At 51.3% G+C, this 19236-nt stretch overlaps 1 protein-coding gene across 1 annotated transcript in view; it reads left to right on the top strand.

Moving 5' to 3' along the window:
- The window catches only part of COL22A1 (collagen, type XXII, alpha 1), a gene marked incomplete at its 3' end in the record, with an annotated part of 125327 nt that overhangs the window by 16522 nt on the left and 89569 nt on the right, over positions 1-19236 (top strand). The window contains exon 4 of the mRNA XM_008575803.1: positions 16811-16885. Coding sequence (XP_008574025.1) covers positions 16811-16885 — 75 coding nt within the window. The remainder of the gene's footprint in view (positions 1-16810; positions 16886-19236) is intronic.

Here is a 19236-nt window from a genome sequence, read left to right as displayed (position 1 = left end):
AGGGCAGCTGCACCCCCGGGGAGGCAAGAGTGAGGGAAAGGGTGTGAGGCGCAGGAGCAGGTGCAGTGCGGGGCATTACTGGATGGCACCTGCCACCCCGGACAGTGGAGCCGGGCGCTGTGTCATGCAGGATGTCAGCAGAGTGGCCGGTGTGGAGTCTGTGACCTCGGAATAGTCAGTCCAGGTAGAGGAGAATGTGGAGAATTTGTTTTCTGGTTCTGTCCCATGTCTGGATGGTTAAATGCCACCCCAGGGAGCGTTAACTCCTCTGCAATTCTGGGCTGTGTTACCTGGTTCCTCTGTGCGGCTACAGGGAAAGCCAGATCCCATGTCCCATGAGCTTCCTCTGAGCCCAGAAGTGGCAAATGGAGACATAACCTCCTTGGTCCACTTGGTCCTCCCTGGATGGAGCATCCCCGAGGCTCCTGTCCCAGCAGTAGTGACACAGAAGAGGCGCCTTCCTGAAACGGGGCTGAGGACGCTGGCAGTGTGAGGAGACGGGGTACCTGCAGAAGCACTGGGGACCTCCACTGAGCAAGAAGTTTAGGACCTGCGGGTGGGGTGGGGGTGACGGCAGATGGAGCTGGGCAGATCTGGGGGTGTAGGACAAATGAAGGGCAGGGCCAGAGGGGAGGCAGCAGGAATGGAGGGGACTTCCGAGGGGGACTGATTTTTGGAGAAAGGACCTCAAGGATGTGCACCAAAGGGAAGAGATGGAAAACTCATTCCTGGGAGCATGGCTGTGTGGCCCTTGTGACATGGGGAGTCCACCAAAAGGAAGGGGATGGGTCAGGAGAAAGTGTGTAGTTGTCCTGAACTCTGTGTCTTAGGTGGCTTTGAGGTCATGACTGTATAAAATTCGAAGACAGAGCTCGAGACGCAGAGAAGCAGGTGGGACGGGGTCAGGTGAGTGAGGCACAAGATTTAAGGGGGTGACTGCTCACTCTGGGCGGTGCCACATCAAGGCAGGCACCTGGAGGGAAGTTCTGCCTCATGTGCCCTGGACGCCTCACTGGCCTTCCCTGGACCTGTCTGTGCTGTGGAGGGGACACAGCGCAGACCCTGTATACCAGAGGACTGGATCAAGATAAAGAGAGTGGAAAGTGAGAGAGAGCCCAGAGGCCCACCGCGCTCACGGGTCTGATAGGACAGGATGAGCCAGCGAAGGAGATGGGCACATGAGTGGGGAAACCCTGAGAAGGGAGGAGGGGGTTAAGGGCAGGGGGGGGTAGGTGGAGGGGTCGGCTGGCTGATTAGGACGTGGAGTAGAGAGCTGATTAGAGAGTCCGGCACTTAATCATGGTCTGATGGGGAAACATGCCAGAAAGATGGAGCCGCTTGTTCAGGGTCAGCCAGGAGGAGATGAATGGGAGCGCCTGGAGCTGACGGTGGAGCCATAGCCACGCCGCTTCACTCTCAAGGTGAGGGGGTGGCAGGTGTAGCAGTGCCCAGGCTGCAGGTGGGTCCTCACAGCCATGGAGGGGCACAAAGACAGAAACCACACCGGTGCCCGCCAGCTTGCCCCCCGCCCGCAGATCCTCAGAGCGATGGCAGTCTGCAGTGGGAGATGCGGCGCAGGGTGGGTGCCCTGGGGGAGCAGAGTGAGTGGGCAGCGGCCCCACCTCCAGTGTGCGCTGGACACTCTCACCCTCAGCCCTGTCCCCAGCGACAGCTCTGCAGTGACCGGCTGGCTTTGTCCAGGGGGAGGACGTACCAGCTGTTCCTCATTGACATCTGGCTGTGATTTCCACCACCTCACCAAGGCGTCCTCGGGAATGCAGCCAGGGTCCATTCCAGGAACGCAGCTCCACCAGCCCTCCTAGGAGAGAGGGTCCTGGAGAAAATGAGGAGGACCTCGGGCAGCTCTGTCCATCTCTGGTGCAGCGGTCGCCTGGCATGGCCATCTTCTCCCACATGGCGTTTAGGGGCCTGATGAGGTGGAGGGCTGAGCCCAGCCCCCTGCCCTGTCCTGGGCGTCCTGGGCCTCCTGTTTCTGCAGCCTGCCTTTGTCACTGGTGTTGATTTTGGGGGCAGGGTGGGTGCCCTGGAGGAGCAGAGCGAGTGGGCAGCGGCCCCACCTCCAGTGTGCGCTGGACACTCTCACCCTCAGCCCTGTCCCCAGCGACAGCTCTGCAGTGACTGGCTGGCTTTGTCCAGGGGGGAGGACGTACCAGCTGTTCCTCATTGACATCTGGCTGTGATTTCCACCACCTCACCAAGGCATCCTCGGGAATGCAGCCAGGGTCCATTCCAGGAACGCAGCTCCACCAGCCCTCCTAGGAGAGAGGGTCCTGGAGAAAATGAGGAGGACCTCGGGCAGCTCTGTCCATCTCTGGTGCAGCGGTCGCCTGGCATGGCCATCTTCTCCCACATGGCGTTTAGGGGCCTGATGAGGTGGAGGGCTGAGCCCAGCCCCCTGCCCTGTCCTGGGCGTCCTGGGCCTCCTGTTTCTGCAGCCTGCCTTTGTCACTGGTGTTGATTTTGGGGACATGGCCCTGAGTTTGGACATAGATGTGTCTGGCTCCAGGCCACTTGCTAATAGAGAGAATGTGGCTGGAACAAGAAAAAATAAATAGCAGCTTCTCGTGTTTGCCCATCTTCCCTGAGAACCACAGACTTAAAGTGGAGGCAGGATGCCCGCATGGGGAGGTATTTTGGACTTATTCGGCCAGTCCTCTGTTTTCGGGATACTGGGGAGGGAGATGGTTTGTACACGGACACGGGGTGACTTAGTGTCAACGCTGGGGCCAGGCCCAGGCCTCTGGAGGCTCTGCATGCCATGCTTCTTACCTTCTCTGCTCCACCTTTCCTATGGAATGTCTCATCTCTCCAGGGCTAGCAGAACTGCCTTTCAACTCTCTACTGAATTCACATGATAAATTTGCAATTTTCCACTCCTTTGTTTGTATATTTCTCCATCTGCTCAGAATCCACTAGGGAGGGAAGGAGGTGGCCTAGCACCAGCTGGTAAAGGTGGGGATCTCCACCTCCTTGTCTCGATCCCGTGGAAGCTCAGGGTTGGGGGGATGGGCTGACAGATGGGGTTTGGGTGACGTTTCGCTCGGCACCCTCGAGTTCCACGGTCAGAATCCCCAGGAGGAGGAGGATCCTGGCTGTGTGACCTGGATGTCCTCAGCAGTGTGTTTGACGTGCTGTGAGCTTTCTCCCCTCCAGTGCCTAGAGGGTGGGTATTAAGAGCTGGTTTTGGGTTTGGAGTTGAGCAGCTCAGCCTCAGAGGGTCTGAAAATATTTACCACACATATAAAGCACGAGGCTCGTTCTCTGTTGTGGATCCAACAGAACAGAGACAGAGGAAGAAGCCTAAAGAGATGTTTGTTCTCACTGAACTGGTGACATTATGACCCACGGCAGTGACCTTGGGTCAAAGGTTTGCATCAAAGACAGAAGGCAAAACTTTGGGAGGGAGAGTATCTATTTCACAGCACTTGAAACCGTGTGCCATCACCCCCAGGACTGATTTTCCTGTCCACGCCCCTGTAACTAGAGGAGACGCTCACAGGTGCGCCCCTCTGCGGCAATGCCCTGGCTGTGGCCTTCTGGGAAGCAGTGGTGGGCAGAGCCCTGGGGAGGAGGCCCTGCATCTGGGCATGGCTCTGGCGGGCACTGCACCATGAGGTGGGTCCTCTTTACAAACATCCGATTCTTCAGCTATAAAAGGAGAGGACTGGACAGTAGGGTCGCTCAGACATTCCTGATCCTGAAGTCTGATTCCACGTTGTCAGAATATGAATTCTAGAAAGAAGTCCCTTCCTTAGCGGTAGTCCCACAGCATAGACGAGTCACTAACTCTTCCTACCCTGTTTTTCCACCTGTGAGATTTTGGGGATGGAAGGGCGGATTTTTGGAGCAGAAGGGGCTGGGACATCGTGAGCAGAGTCAGGAGGTGTCTGTGCCCCTTGATCAGCTGCTCCCCGTCTCTGAGCCTCGGCTGCCTCCTCTGTAAAACAAGGACACCATAGGTGCCTGCCTCACAGATCTGACTCAGGCGCCAAGTCAGCAATGAATGTCCAGGTGGCCTGTGTCCGGTTAGGGCAGGGGAAGGTGTGAGCACATTCGGGGCACCAAGGGAGTGCTGCGAGGGCCTCCTCCAGGACTGGACAGTTGTGCCACTCTGCAGTCCTTCTGCTTGGCACGGACTGGTCCTCACGTCCTTCTGAAGCTTCTCTCAAAAGCTGGATCCTATGGGGGCAGAGCCGTGGGAGGGTGGGCTCTGGGCAGAGCAGCCATGGTGCGTCTGTGCAGAGAGCCTGAGAGGAGCCAAGGCTGCCTGAGGACAGGCGGGAGGGCCAAGGGGAAGAGGAGGGGGCAGCGAGCTGGGGCTGGGCATGGGACCAGCAGAGAGAAGTGGGGACAGGTGTGGGTGGAGGTAGAAAGGCAGACAGACAGGCCTGGGGAGATGAAGGAGATGGACAGTGAAAGACAGCAAGACTACCGACGAGGCAGGGCAGAGAATCCAGAGAGGCAGAGGGGGGCCACTCAGAACCCTCTGACAGAGAAGAAGGGGTAGGCATGGGGGAAGATGGGAAAGTAGAAGGACACACAGCCCACCCCCTTCCTCAGGCACATCCACAGGGGCAGGGGAACAGCCTGGGGGGCGCGGGGCAGTGAGCAGGGGGCCCCAGGTTGGGCCTGGCCCTGCCTGCCCAACACCCAGCCAGTGGGCCTGGATTTTTCATGCCTGCCAGTCTGGGGCCCTTTTCCTGGTCAGGAATGTGTCACTGGCAGCATGCTCCGAAGGCTCTGGCAGGGAGGGACCCACTGAGGCATCCTGAGAGTGTGTCCCACATGCTGTCCACTCAAAGTCTTCCCTCTCTGTTTCTCTGTCTCTGTCCCTCTCTCTGTCTCTGTCTTTGTCTCCCCAGGACCAGCACCCCTACCATAGAAATGTCCCAATGCATGCACACACACCATCACACAAACACACGGGGCATGCGTATCTGATTGGTTCCCACAGTGAACACTGCAGACATATACACATGCAGAGACACACGGGAAGCCCCCTCGGGATGTTCACACCCAAATATCCAGATGCAGCATTGTGGTCACTTCTCGACTGGGCTCTGGGGGAGCCGTGGGGTGTCAGGCATGGCCAAAGTCCACTGAATTACCATGTCCTCCTTGTTCCTAACCCATTTATAGTAACTTCTGGAGCTGCTAATGAGCAGGCCCTGCCCAGGGCTCTAGGCACAGCCTCTCCTTCTGCAAATCCCTCAGTCCAGCCCCACTTTCCAGCTCGGGGCTCCTGTGATCCTGCCCTGCCCGGTTTAAAGTCTCCCTCCAGTAGAGAATCCAAAACTGTGCTTTCCTGAGTTGCTGTGCATGGCTCAAAAAGGCCCCCCTCCCACCAGATTGAAGGGACCCAGCTGTCCCTCACTCTTGACAATGGACAGCTTAGGAATAAATCAGAAACTGTGTTGTGGGGACAAGTGAAGATGCTGAGACCGCTATGCCTGGGGGGTGGGAGTGAGGAGAGGCTTCTCTAGACAAAGGGGATTAATGTTGCTCATGGGGTCCTAAAGGGTAAAATTGGGGCTGATACAGAAAAGTCCCATCCTGACATAGCTTTCTAAGAGGATTCAATGGCATGGCTGGCTCAGAAGGTAGGAAGCTCTTCGTTCTTGGCATCCAAAAAGAGCCACTGGGCAGGGGCTCTGAGTAGATGGAAAGATGTTTTGGGCAGGGAGTTTCCCAGATGGCTTTGAGAGCCACAGTGCTCTGATGATAAGAGGCCCCACTTAAGTGAGGAGGAGATGCTGGAGTGGGAGGACCGCAAGACAGTTCAGCCCCAGCCCAGCATGGTGGTGGTTAGGAGCACACATGGCCTGTGAAGCCACACTACCACTGCTTGGGGTCAAATGCCATCTCTGTCACTTACCAGCTGTGTGAGCTTGGACAAGGAATTTTACCTCCCTGTGCTTTAGTTCTCTCATCTATTTGAAATAATCAGTAGTAATAAGAGTTACCACTTTATGGGGCTGTTGGAAGGATTAAATTAGTTGATATATGCAAAGTGTATTGAAAGGTGGTTGTCACATAATCGTACTGTGTGAGCATCAGCTTCTGTGTGCCAAGCACTGTACTGGGCACTTTTCATTTCCTTTCATCTGGTTCTTATCAAAATCCTGAGACTAAAGAAGTTTACTCTTTTATAATAGAGAAAACTGAGGCTCAGGAGAAAGCTGGACTCTGTCTAAGGTCACACATCAAGTTAATAGCAGAGCCAAACTCTTGACTTTTGGTCATCTGAGTAGACTCTTCATCTCTCCCACCATCACCACCACCACCACCATCACCATCACTACCATCACCACCATCACCACCACCATCAGCACCTCCACCACCACCACCACCACCACCACCATCACCATCACTACCATCACCACCATCACCACCACCATCAGCACCTCCACCACCACCACCACCACCACCACCATCACCATCACTACCATCACCACCATCACCACCACCATCAGCACCTCCACCACCACCACCACCACCACCACCATCACCATCACTACCATCACCACCATCACCACCACCATCAGCACCTCCACCACCACCACCACCACCACCACCATCACCATCACTACCATCACCACCATCACCACCACCATCAGCACCTCCACCACCACCACCACCACCACCACCATCACCATCACTACCATCACCACCATCACCACCACCATCAGCACCTCCACCACCACCACCACCACCACCACCATCACCATCACTACCATCACCACCATCACCACCACCATCAGCACCTCCACCACCACCACCACCACCACCACCATCACCATCACTACCATCACCACCATCACCACCACCATCAGCACCTCCACCACCACCACCACCACCACCACCATCACCATCACTACCATCACCACCATCACCACCACCATCAGCACCTCCACCACCACCACCACCACCACCACCATCACCATCACTACCATCACCACCATCACCACCACCATCAGCACCTCCACCACCACCACCACCACCACCACCATCACCATCACTACCATCACCACCATCACCACCACCATCAGCACCTCCACCACCACCACCACCACCACCACCATCACCATCACTACCATCACCACCATCACCACCACCATCAGCACCTCCACCACCACCACCACCACCACCACCATCACCATCACCACCACCACCACCACCACCATCACCACCACCATCATCACCACCATCACCACCTCTGCCAAGCTGCCTCTCTGAGAAGGGAAAGACAAAGCAATCTGATGGGGTCTTTGAGGTCCAGGCTGGGGCAGGCCTCTACTTGTCACCAAATAAGGATAGTACAAGTGCAAGTGCCAATGGATTGCTTTTCCCTGGGGGCTCCAAAGATGTCAATTCTCATAGGTGATTGCCAGTCACGATGGTGGCAGAGACCCAAGCAGGCCACAGGGGAGGCATGGTAGCAAGGGCCCAGACCCTGCTTCTTGGCCAGACCTGTATTTGAATCCTGCCTCTGCCACCTTCTAGGAGAGCGACCACAGGTGGGTCATTCAATCTCTTTGAGCCTCAGTTGGTTTATTTGTAAACTGGAAATGATAAAATTATCCAGGAAGGCTGTTGAGATAATTAAATAAAATCCACTGGAATGTGAACTTCAAGAAGGCAGGGACTCTCGTCCTTTCCATTCCCAATGGCCTCCCTAGCATCCAGGCAGTGCCCATGTCCCAGTAGAGGGTGGACGCTCAGGATGTGTTGGTTCATGTCCTCATCCTTCTGATCATTAGTGAGGCCACCAGCCTAATGGTCCAACTTCCCAACAGGACATGAATGTCCAACAGTCCTGCTGGTGCGCAACCTCTCTCCCTGCCCACCACTGGCCTGTGACCACACACTCTTGGATCATCATCATCCCTGTTCCTCACCCATCATGTGACCATCTCACACATTCTCATTTAAGAGATTCTTGAGGGTCCCCAGAACCTTGTTCAGCAGCTGGACCGTTTAACCCCATGCTGGCCATGCAGCTTACTTTCCTCCTGTGGCCATCACACAGGAGCATGCTGTAGTGCAAAGATGGGAGAGGAACCTTGTTCAGCAGCTGGACCGTTTAACCCCATGCTGGCCGTGCAGCTTACTTTCCTCCTGTGGCCATCACACAGGAGCATGCTGTAGTGCAAAGATGGGAGATCTGGGCTGGGATTCTGGAACCTCATAATGAGTTCTGTTATTTGGGGACAGTCACTTAATCTGTGAGTCCCCATCTTCTCCTCTGAGAAAACCAGAAGAGCTGTTGGAGGGAATAGTATGTGAAGAGCTCCATGTAGTGAGGCATTCAATAACATATTCCTTTTCTTTTTCTTTCCCTCCTTGAAATACTATCACCTTAAAACAAAACATTTGGAGGTATTTTTCAACACGGTTGAGTTCCTTGGAATAATGAGTTTGTTGATTTCGAGATGAACCAGGCAACAACAGACCATCCACAAACCCTCTCAGGGTTTAAACACCGTCTACACCACACTACCAACTTCCAAATTGAAACCCCTAGCTGGGACCTGTGTCTCAAAATCTGAATGGCAGGCTTGTAGATCCGGATGCTTGCTGAGTATCTAAGAACATCTCAAGTGTAAAATGTATAAAGTGAGACTCATGGCATATAGCTCCCATCTTCCAGGGGCACAGGACAAAGCATTTTCTGTCTTGGACACTTCACATCTAGTCTGCTACCAAAGCCGGCCCAATCTGCTTTCAAGACAGATTTGGGCTCTGGCCTCCTCTGCCATGCCCACACCCACCACATGGGTACAAACCACCATCATCCCCTCCCTCAACCATGCAGCAGCTTCCTCACTGGTCTCTCTGCTTCCACCCCTGCCCTGTCACAGCCAGCACCCCCATCCCTCCACCTCATCTGTGGCTGCTCTTCCCTTTGCTGACCACCTCTCAGCCATGGTGACCACCTTCCAGGTCCTGCCCACCTCCAGGCCTTGCCTGGACCTCCAAGGGATCATTGTCCTCCTTCCTGTCTACCTGCCTCCAGCCCCCTTCCAGTCTCATCGGCGACATCCCCAACCCTCCAACCTCCTGTCCCTGACCACTCTCATGTATCCCTCGCCTCAGCACCTCCCACCTGTGTCATCACACACTCCTCAAAGACGTCATTGCCTTATATGACCAATTTCCATCTTTTCCACTGGACAGCAGCTCCCTGAGGACAGAGAGCCTGTCATTTTCCCATTATTTTATGCCCAGGATCAGTTCAGTACTGGGCATGTGGTAGGCATTTGTGAAATGCGGAATGGAGGAAAGAGGTTTGGTTTTAAAGGTTTGCTGTCTCTTGGACACCAAAGCTGGCCCCAGGCTCTGCTGCCCTCCTGAGGTTCCCCCATGCCATCATCTCCCCCAAACCCTCCTGGGGAAAGGTCCTCACAGTCTCTGGTGACACCTACTGGTGTTTGGTCCACAGAACATTCCCTGGGAGGGAAAGTAGGTCCCCTGGGACATTTGAAATCACAGATGACAGCTGGCGCTGACAACTATCCCTGCACAGGTGACACTCTTCCAGTATTCACCGCCACCAGCACCTGCTGCTGCTGGCCTCTGTCCCATGCAGCCTTGTACCCCTGGGAAGAGTGGTCTCTTCTTTGCCCTGAATTCCAAACCTGCCTTGGGCTCTGGGGCTCTCCATGGCCTGGCGCCTTTGATCTCTCCTCTCACCTCCTGCCTCTTTAGCTACAGAGCTTGGCCCCCTCGCCCACTCCATGACAAGCCAATCCCGCTCCTGCCTCAGGACTTCGCACCAGTACTTTCTGCCTGTTTTGCTCTATCACCTCCTGCCACTTTAGCTACAGAGCTTGGCCCCCTCGCCCACTCTGGGACAAGCCAATCCCGCTCCTGCCTCAGGACTTCGCACCAGTACTTTCTGCCTGTTTTGCTCTTCCCTTGGCTGACTCATTCTCCTTCTCAGCTCCCAGCTCAGATGTCACTTGCCTCAGAGGTCTTGTCCAATGTCCATCCAGTGCCTCCACACCCTGTGCCCCATCACAGCATGGGCGTGTTTCCTCCATAGCATGGTGACACATGGTGGTTTCTCTGTGTGCGTCTCTGTGTTGTTCTGTGTGGCTCTGACTCCTGCACTAGTGCGTGAACACCAAAAGGGGAGGAGCCCCTGGCCTGTGTGTCCACCTGTTTGTACTGGTTCCTCATGCTGGGACACGTGTCAGGCACTAGCAAGAATGTGATGGCTGAATGAATGGGCGAATGAGCACTTATTAGACGCTGGCATCGTGTGGAGGACCTCCCATCCACTCTCCCGTTTCATCTGTAGGACAACCCTGGATGGGGGAAAACACAAACTTTTGCCTCTATTTCCGAGTTTTGAAATAGACACAAAAAGGACAACTGACATGAAAGAGGTGAGCTCTGTCTGACTCCAGACTTTCCTTTCCTCCGCCTTGGGGGCATGTTTCCCCACTGGCCCGGCCCCGCTGCAGCTTCTCCTTACACCCAGAGAAGCTTGTGCTCGGGCTGGGAGAAGAGAGGTGGCCCTGGCAGGGCCTCTTTGTGACCATCCCCTCTGCCCCTCTAGTCTCCAAGCAGAGATGCCTGCATCCTCAGTTCCCTGTTAGGAAAGGCCCAGAGGTACCAGTGCCCCGCTCCTCAGCTTATGCTGTGGGAACTCTCCCCAAGGCAGAGACAAAGAGGGCAAGGACGGAGGGGTGACCGTGATGTCCTGGACCAGTGTCTGCAACTGTCAGCAGGCCCAGGGGGGACTTTTCTTTCTAGCAAATTTTGTCTACCAAACATTCTACCAGGCTGCCTCTAGAACATTTACATGAAAACTTCCCCCAAATACTTGGCAGTCTGACCACACCTTCTCTTCAGCCTGAAGAACCTGGGAGATGTGAATTTATCAACCAGAGGATTTGAGGCTTCTGGGGAGGCAGCTGGTGCCAGTACACTTTGACTAGGAGAGAAATGTAAGCCAGGAATCTACAGAAAGTTCCAGAACAGGAGGTGGAGGCGGAACTGGACATAAGAACTCAGTGTCTGGACCCTTGGCCATCTTTTTTTCATCTCACATGACCTACACCATGGCCCTAGGATGCAATTAATCACAATCCTCCCCCTTCCTTTTTAACAATGAGAAAAGTTACTTGTTCACCTGTAATATACAGATAAGAGTACCTTCCCTGCAGGGTTGTGGAGAGGATTACATGAGAGAACACGTGTGACTGTGGGACAGCACAGCCATTCAACCACTGGTTTGTAATTGCTCTACCACACACAGGGTGACTTATGACACTGCGACTGTATGGATAGTGGTTGAGAGCTCAAAGGCCAAGTCTGACTCCCTGGGCTCAGCTCCTGCCTCTACCACTTGATAGCTGTGTGATGATGGGTAAATTACTTAACATCTCTGAGCCTTGGCTTCCCCATGTGTAAGTGAATGAATCCTATAGGTTCAGGGTGAGCAAGACCCTTCTATAGGTCAGGACAGTTCAAAGGCGAATGGGCTGCTTTGGGAGCTAGCAAGTCGGCCATCTGTCAGTGTAGGCTTTGGACACAGACTTGAGTCTCTATTGGCCAGGTGACCTGGGGAAGGTGAGTTGGTCCTTGGAGAGGCTATATCGTGCAGTGGTCAAGAGCCATATGTAGAGCCATCATGTGCGCTCTGCCACTTGCTAGCTATATGGCCTTGGACAATTACTAACTACTTAATGCCTTTCCTCCCACGTTTGTAAATGGTAGTATCTACCCCATAAAGTTGTGTGAATATTCAATTAAATGCTTTAATGTATTCGGCATGCTTGGAATAGTGTCTGGTGCTCAGCAAGCTGTCTGTGTGTCTGCTGGCCAGGGAGATAACTACATCCCCCCAGCAGAGCAGTTATGAGGCTCAGAAGCAATCCACATAGCGTGCCCAGCACAGTAGCTGCACATGTGGACACCCAGTCCCTGGGAGCCATTAGAATTGTAATCATTAACATTGTCCCTGGGGCCCATGTGCCTGGTGCAGTGTCTGCTGCCTCTGTTAAGGGGGGATGTGTGGATGATTCCTTGGTGGCCTTAGAGTGGTGGAGGAACTGGGCTGTGTGTCTGCCAGGCATCTGATTTATATCTTCCCTCCTCCGCCTCTTGCCCTGCTCACTTGGAAATCATACATCTCCTCTGTGGGTAGCTGCACTCAGCAGCCGCTGCCGCACCATGATGAATGAGACGTGATTGCTTCCTGTAGGTTACCCAGCAGGGCTGTCGAGTATTCTTCCCTTGCTTCTGCTGGTCCTGCTGATGCTTTATGTAGGTCCTGCCATCTCCACTCCTAGATTCTAGATTCAGGTAGGCCTTTATTCAAACACAGACACTTCTATCTGGTGAGCTTCTTAACTTCTCTTAGGCTCAGTTTTTACATCTGTGTAATGGGAAGAAAATCTAACTTCTGGGATGGTTGTTGTGGGTTAAATCCCCAGCCAGATGACTGGCACACAGTGGGTACTCCATAACTACCTGTACCCTCTTTCCCAGCTGGAAAAGCTCTTGGTTGAGGGTCAGGGGATGGCACAGCTGTGTATTCTGCAGACAAGACCATGGATGTATCACATAAAGCAGAAGGACATCAGAGACCATCTTGTGGAAACCCTCTCCCTCCCCTAATATTCAAACACATGCCCCCCTTTTGCCATTTGGTAAACCAAAGACAAGTAGGTTAAAGTGTTTTTTCCAGAAAGGCTGCAGTCAATTCCTGATGTTTACCCTTGGAGCAGCAGCTCTGATCAATCAATAGGATTCTGGTGAAATAGAACCTGTGCTGTAGGAAAAGATACCCTTTTCCTCTCCAGAAGTCCAGGATGCTCTCTTTACCTAAAGAGCGAAGGAAACTGAATGTTAGTGGGTAAACACTAAATGAACTCTAAGGCAGCAGGGTCTTTGTAAGCAGCTGTTTCCTTTTTTTTTTGTGTTCTCATACTTCAAAAAGGAAGATAAACCAACCAACCAACCAAGAACAAATTAAATATTACACATTTTGGTTGCTGAGAACTTATCTCTCCTTAATTCCAGAACTGCTTCTTATGTTGATGTGTTCTCATACTTCAAAAAGGAAGATAAACCAACCAACCAACCAAGAACAAATTAAATAATACACATTTTGGTTGCTGAGAACTTATCTCTCCTTAATTCCAGAACTGCTTCTTATGTTGATCCTGAATGATTACCTGACGCATCCATAGGTACTGGGATAGTGAAGTAATCCAGTCTGTCAGTAGCTCCTTTATAAGGAAATGGACACATCATTCCTCACCACCCTCATTAGTTGTCGTCAGGCATCCAGAAAGAGAATCTGGCCTTCCAAGCCTTCACCTGGCTTATCAGTGCTGTTCACAGGAAGGAAATCCATGCAGATTTGGAATGCACTCAGCTGCAAGTAAAGAAAACTCAACTACATTGGCCTAATCAAACAGAAGTTTGTTTTTTTTATGCTTTTACCCAGACTTGGGGTGGCTGGTTTTGAAGTCCCTATATTCCCGATTCTCCTGGGTCATCCCCCTAGTCATTATGTTCTGTATCCGAAGGAAGAAGAAGGGAAAATACACTTGCCAACTCCATCTACCAATCTGTCCCTTTATATCAAGAAAACCCAAAGCTTTTTGAGCCTCCCTATACCCCAACCACAGTAAACTTCTGTTATTTGTTTCCTTGGCCAGAACTGGGTCCCGTGTTTATCTCTAGCTGCAAGCTAGTCTGGAAAGGTGGGGCACAGAATCATAATTGTTTGAGACCAAAAAACTTCTCCAATTGGTCTGAAAACTCTGCCATTCTGAACTAAAGTAGCATTTCATTAGCAAGGAAACAGTGGGTCGTGGGTGTTAGGCTGACAGCTCATGGTGCCAGCTGCACCTCCAAGTCAGGGTCGCCAGAGTCCATGATGTTTTCTCAACGGCTCATCAAAATCACAATGAACTCCATGCCTGGAAGGCACTCTGGTCCACCTTCAGTGTCTACTTCCAGCTCAGGGGTCAGTGGTCGTTTCTGCTCAGCATGAACTGAAGGCCTGTGGTGGGCTTGGATGTGGGTGTTAGGCTGACAGCTCACGGTGCCAGCTGCACCTCCAAGTCAGGGTCGCCAGAGTCCATGATATTTTCTCAACGGCTCATCAAAATCACAATGAACTCCATGCCTGGAAGGCACTCTGGTCCACCTTCAGTGTTTACTTCTCAGCTCAGGGGTCAGTGGTCGTTTCTGCTCAGCATGAACTGAAGGCCTGTGGTGGGCTTGGAGCTGTGAAGAGAGTGGTGACATGGAGGTGACCCAGCCAGCTCTGAAGACCCCACTCACTGGGGAGATGGGCATGCCAGCCAATGACTTCAATATGGTGCCATCAGCTCTCAGACACCAGTCCCTAAGGAGAGGAGAAGGGGCTCTTTACCCAGGCCGGGATGAACGGGATCAGGGCCCTGGAGTTGTTGAAAGCTGAGCAGAGTCTCTGCGATTGACTAGGAGGAGGTTTGTGAAGCAAGAAGTCACAATGATGCCACAACAGCTCTGACACTTCTTGTGCTTACATGTTTGGAGTTTGTCACTACATTCAGCCCATGAGCACCCTGAAGAAAGGGACTGTGACTTATCTATTACCCATTTTTGTGTTCCTAGTTGTAGCTCAGTGCTTGGAACATATCTGGAGCTCTGTAAATGTTTCAGTTTGAATAGATGAGTTAATGCAAAAATAAATAGATCATTATCCAATATGTGGAGGTATTGTGAACAAAAAGAACAGGAAAGTGGCTTATAATTATAGGCTAAAAGGGGCTTTGGATGGTAATCCTACCTCCTGCCAAGCAGGCGTACCCCAAGGGCCCTGACATCCTTGGGAAGCCTGGCTGGAGGAGGCTATTTTGGGAGCCATCTGTCCTGACTTAACCAAGTCAACTATAAATTGTTCCTTCAGCTTCTTGAGTGTCTGAGGCTTATTGAGGGCCCCGAAAGGGAATTTGTGGGTTGTTCTGGGAATGATTCCTTAAAGAAATTTGGGCCAGTTCTACCATCTTTGAAAAGAATTTCCATCTTTTCTGTATTCATGGTCTTGCCCATCTGAATTTGGGAATGAGGCCTTCCCCTGGGGTTTTTTGCAGAAACATGACTCAGCGATGCGGTATACTCTGAGCTTGGCCTCCAGAGATTTGCTCGTAATCAAGGATAGAACCTTTGAGTCAACTCATTTAAAATTTTAAACTCATTTAAATGACATGCAACCCCAGCCTGTCTCCCTGGCGGGCTGCCAAGGTTAAAGTAATTGATCGTCACTCCACAGCTGCCATGGCCTGGGCAGAGCTGGCTAAATATTGAGCAGCGCCTGCATCCTCTCTGGTATTTACTCCTAGTCAGACAGTCCGGTGCTGTTTCCAAAATAACCCCTCCCATGGGGCTGTCAGACCTGGTGGTGCCTTTTAGGATAAACATTAAAAATACCTCCTTTCAAATTAGGAAAGATTTCATTTGTTCCTCCTCACTGCTGATGGGTAAAGGAGCCCCAAACCATCCCACACCGAAACATTTATGCCCCCAATACAAGAAGAGGTCATTGCACATAGAACACATGGGGTGCGTGATTATAATAAGCATGTGTGATAACTGAATGGCTTCATGGGAAGAGCCAAGTCTACAGAAAGGTCAGCGAGGTGTGCCAGCTGCCAAGGTTAAGAGAGTGCCTCCTTACCCTAGTCCCAGGGCTACTATAGGCTTGATCTTGTCCCATCCTCAAAGCAGCCCATTGACAAGTGTGTGTGCTTTAGGGTCTCCCATGCCACAGAGGCTCACACTGAGACACAGAGTTTAAGAGGCTTCTACAAGCTACTGAGCTAGTTGGCAGCAGAGCCAACACTTGGGCCCAGCCAATTAAAATTCAAAGTTAGTGCGCTTTCTGAGATTTTTATTTTTTGTCTGTTTTTTGGCAGATGGCCAGTACAGGGATCCGAAACCCTGACCTTAGTGTTGTTACAAGACGTTGACCTCTTTCTGAGATTTTTAGAGACTGAAAGAGTCCTTTTCCTTTCAACTTTTTTTTTTAAATGAGGATTCATGAAGACTTTAAGATAAGACATTTATTTAATATAGTGTAGTAAATATTGTTTGGTTGTGTGACCTACTCCACTGCTTTTGTATAACTGAGAAGTTTTGCTTCTCTTGCGATTTGTGATCTTCTGCGATCATACCTGAAGCTCTGGAGGGCGACACGTTAGGCACCTTTCTGGCTTCCTCAGGGACACAGTTTCAATTTCATGGGCACCCACTGACTTGGCATTTTTATGTACATGCTTATGGCTTTGTGAATGAGGTTCCCTCTGCCTCTATAACCTTTGGTGCTTTTGTCTGTCTGGCTAAATGACACTGTTCCTTTAAGAGGAATCTTTCAGGAAAGCTTCCCTGTCCTCCTGAGCCCAGTTAGCTGTGCCCTGAGTCCCCCAGCAACCTAGACACATTTTTATCACCCCTTACACTCTGTTGATAATGTTGAATTCCGTGTCTGACTCCGTCTAATGGATGAGGCTGTGAGTTCATTGTAGACAGAGACAAAATCTTGTTCACAGTTTATGCCCAGTGCAGGGAGCACAGTATTTGCAGAGTCGATGCTTAATAAGTACATGAGTAATTAAAAAACTATCGAGTGTGGAGCTGCCAGCCACTCTGCATCTGTTCCAGGTACTGAACACCTGACATGCCATAGAGGTGGGTAGGGAGATAGTTTGCTGTCATATTTCACAGGGTGGCTGTGGGTCACATTTTCTCACTGGTCTCCATCTTCTCTTGCTTTTCCCAGATGTGCTGTGCCCTAGTGTCCGTGTAGAAGGAGATCGCTTTAAGCACACCAATGGAGAAACCAAGGAAATCACGGGTAAGAGAGAAACAGCAACCACACATAGCTTACTCTGCTGTACTTTTCCCTGCACCTGAGCATGACCCTGGTCCATTCTGGGGAGGCCTCACTGACCCTGTTCTCATTCCCATCTTTCTCCAAAGTCCTTATGGGATGGTGTGGACTGTACAGGTGGCAGCTCTCATCCATGAACCTTCCAATAGTGAAGAATATTCGCATTTCCCATTTGGTTGGTCCATTCTGGGGAGGCCTCACTGACCCTGTTCTCATTCCCATCTTTCTCCAAAGTCCTTATGGGATGGTGTGGACTGTGCAGGTGGCAGCTCTCATCCATGAACCTTCCAATAGTGAAGAATATTCGCATTTCCCATTTGGCAGGCTGTGGAAATCCTATAGAAGTCACTAAATAATGCATTAGAATGAATGAGTTTGTAAAGGGGTTGGCAAATAAATAAGCAAAGGATTGGAAAGTGAGCAAAATAGAATAAAGAAATGTGTTTGGGCATGAAGGGGAGAGTGAATCAGAGTTACAAATACATGAGTGAATCAGTGGGTGAGAACACAGAGACACGTGACTGCAGACCCAGCGGCAGAAAGAAACACCGCAGTCTTGTCAAAGGCTGTCTCTGTATGTGACAGAATGGAAGTGCTGCAGCAGCATGTGGGGGAGGCTGAATCTGCTGCCCCTTATTCTGATCCCCCTCATCCTCCGCATCCTGCATTGTCTTGGGGCCAATTCTCACCACATGTGTCTCCATCCCAGGCAGAGAGCCACGTGAGGTTAGGATCAGGTGTTTGGTGTGCACTGCCAGTTCCCTGTCTGCATTCCAGGGGCCCTGCCACGTCAGTGTGCCCCTGATGGCTTAAAGATGCCAGCCTCTGCATCTTTGTGCCTGAAGGATGTTTCTAGAATCATATACAGCTGCTCTGCCTGTGTGCACAGCAGGTAAAATGTGCCAGGGAGTTAATAGTTCTCAGGAGCAGCCCTGAACTAGAGAATACTGGTTCTACCCAGCTCTACTGTTCCTTGGATGGGATTATTCTGAGGTCCACGTCTGACTCCATTTCCTAGAGTTTCCCAGCAGGATCCAGGGGCAGTCATCTGCCAGGGCAATTGACTTCCTGCATTCTCTTTAGCAGCTGCTTTCCTTCCCTTCCTCCTGCTCCTACTCCCCTATCAAGCACCCGCCAAATAAACTACTAGCAGTGTTGGATAAACCCCCCAAAAGATAGTGTTATTCATCTCTTTTCTCCCGGTAGGATACCTGGTGTATAGTTGGTGTTCAATGAGGTATTATCGCAATCAGGATTTCTCTATCCAATTTATGATGTAAAGATGACTTTCATCTCCATCACTTTAACTCATTTACCTTCAAATAAGTATATTTATAGCTAAGACACTTTGCCCAGGGTGCAAAGCTCCTGGGCAGTTTGTCATAGACATTCCCACTTTCTGCCTCGATGATCCCCAGGCTCTTGGATAATCTATTATTTATTCCCTTGAGCATGGATGTGCCTGGCCACCACCACTGCCCCAGGACACCCCCACTGAGGTTCTTGCAAGTAAATTCTTGCTTGGCTCCATTACCTACATTTGGCTTTATAAGCCAAAAGTTCTTCACAGCAGTATCCCCAAAGTAACTCATTATCCAGCACATATGTCTGTAGAAGGGAATAATTACGATAGTAATGCCATTGATAACAGTAATAATAGTAACAGTCAGTACCTACTGAGCACGTCTGTGTGCCAAGAGACTTGCATGTGGGCACTCACATGCGGGATGTACTATTACATATGTATTTTACAGTTGGGGAAACTGAGGTCAGAGAGATTAATCAACTTGCCTGAGTTTGTGGCGGAATCAGTATCCATATCCATGTCATCATTTAGCGAAGCCTACGTTCATAACCATTTCGCCACAGGGAGTGGCTAGTCTTGGAGTCAGGGCTGTGCATTACCTATTCCGGGATAATTGATTCAAAAAAGTGAAGAAATGAAAGTCATATTTGTCCTAAAAATTGGGCAACCTGACCCTCATCATCCAAAGTCAGTCTATTTCCCTACCATAGCAGTGAAAAAATAGGCTCTGATGCAATAGAGAAACCACCAAACAGATTCAGAACTCGGTCCCAAAGACCGGCCACCCCAGACAGGCAGCCTGAGAGGGGGGACACAGTACTTCAGCCGCTACTTGGTGGATGGCACAGCTAATTTAAGAAACAGCTACTCTCCCTTAGCTTCCACCAGGTAAATCCAGCCCACCCTATCCTCATCTGGAATGTTATGACATCCCTGTAATCAGAATGTCAACTTCTGGGCCGGCCCGGTGGCGCACTGGATAGTGCGCCGCTTGGGAAGCGCGGCGGCG

This window comes from Galeopterus variegatus, unplaced genomic scaffold, assembly GCF_000696425.1.
Source record: "Galeopterus variegatus unplaced genomic scaffold, G_variegatus-3.0.2 Scaffold1240, whole genome shotgun sequence".
Taxonomy (NCBI): domain Eukaryota; kingdom Metazoa; phylum Chordata; class Mammalia; order Dermoptera; family Cynocephalidae; genus Galeopterus; species Galeopterus variegatus.
This window is presented reverse-complemented; position numbering and strand designations above follow the sequence as displayed.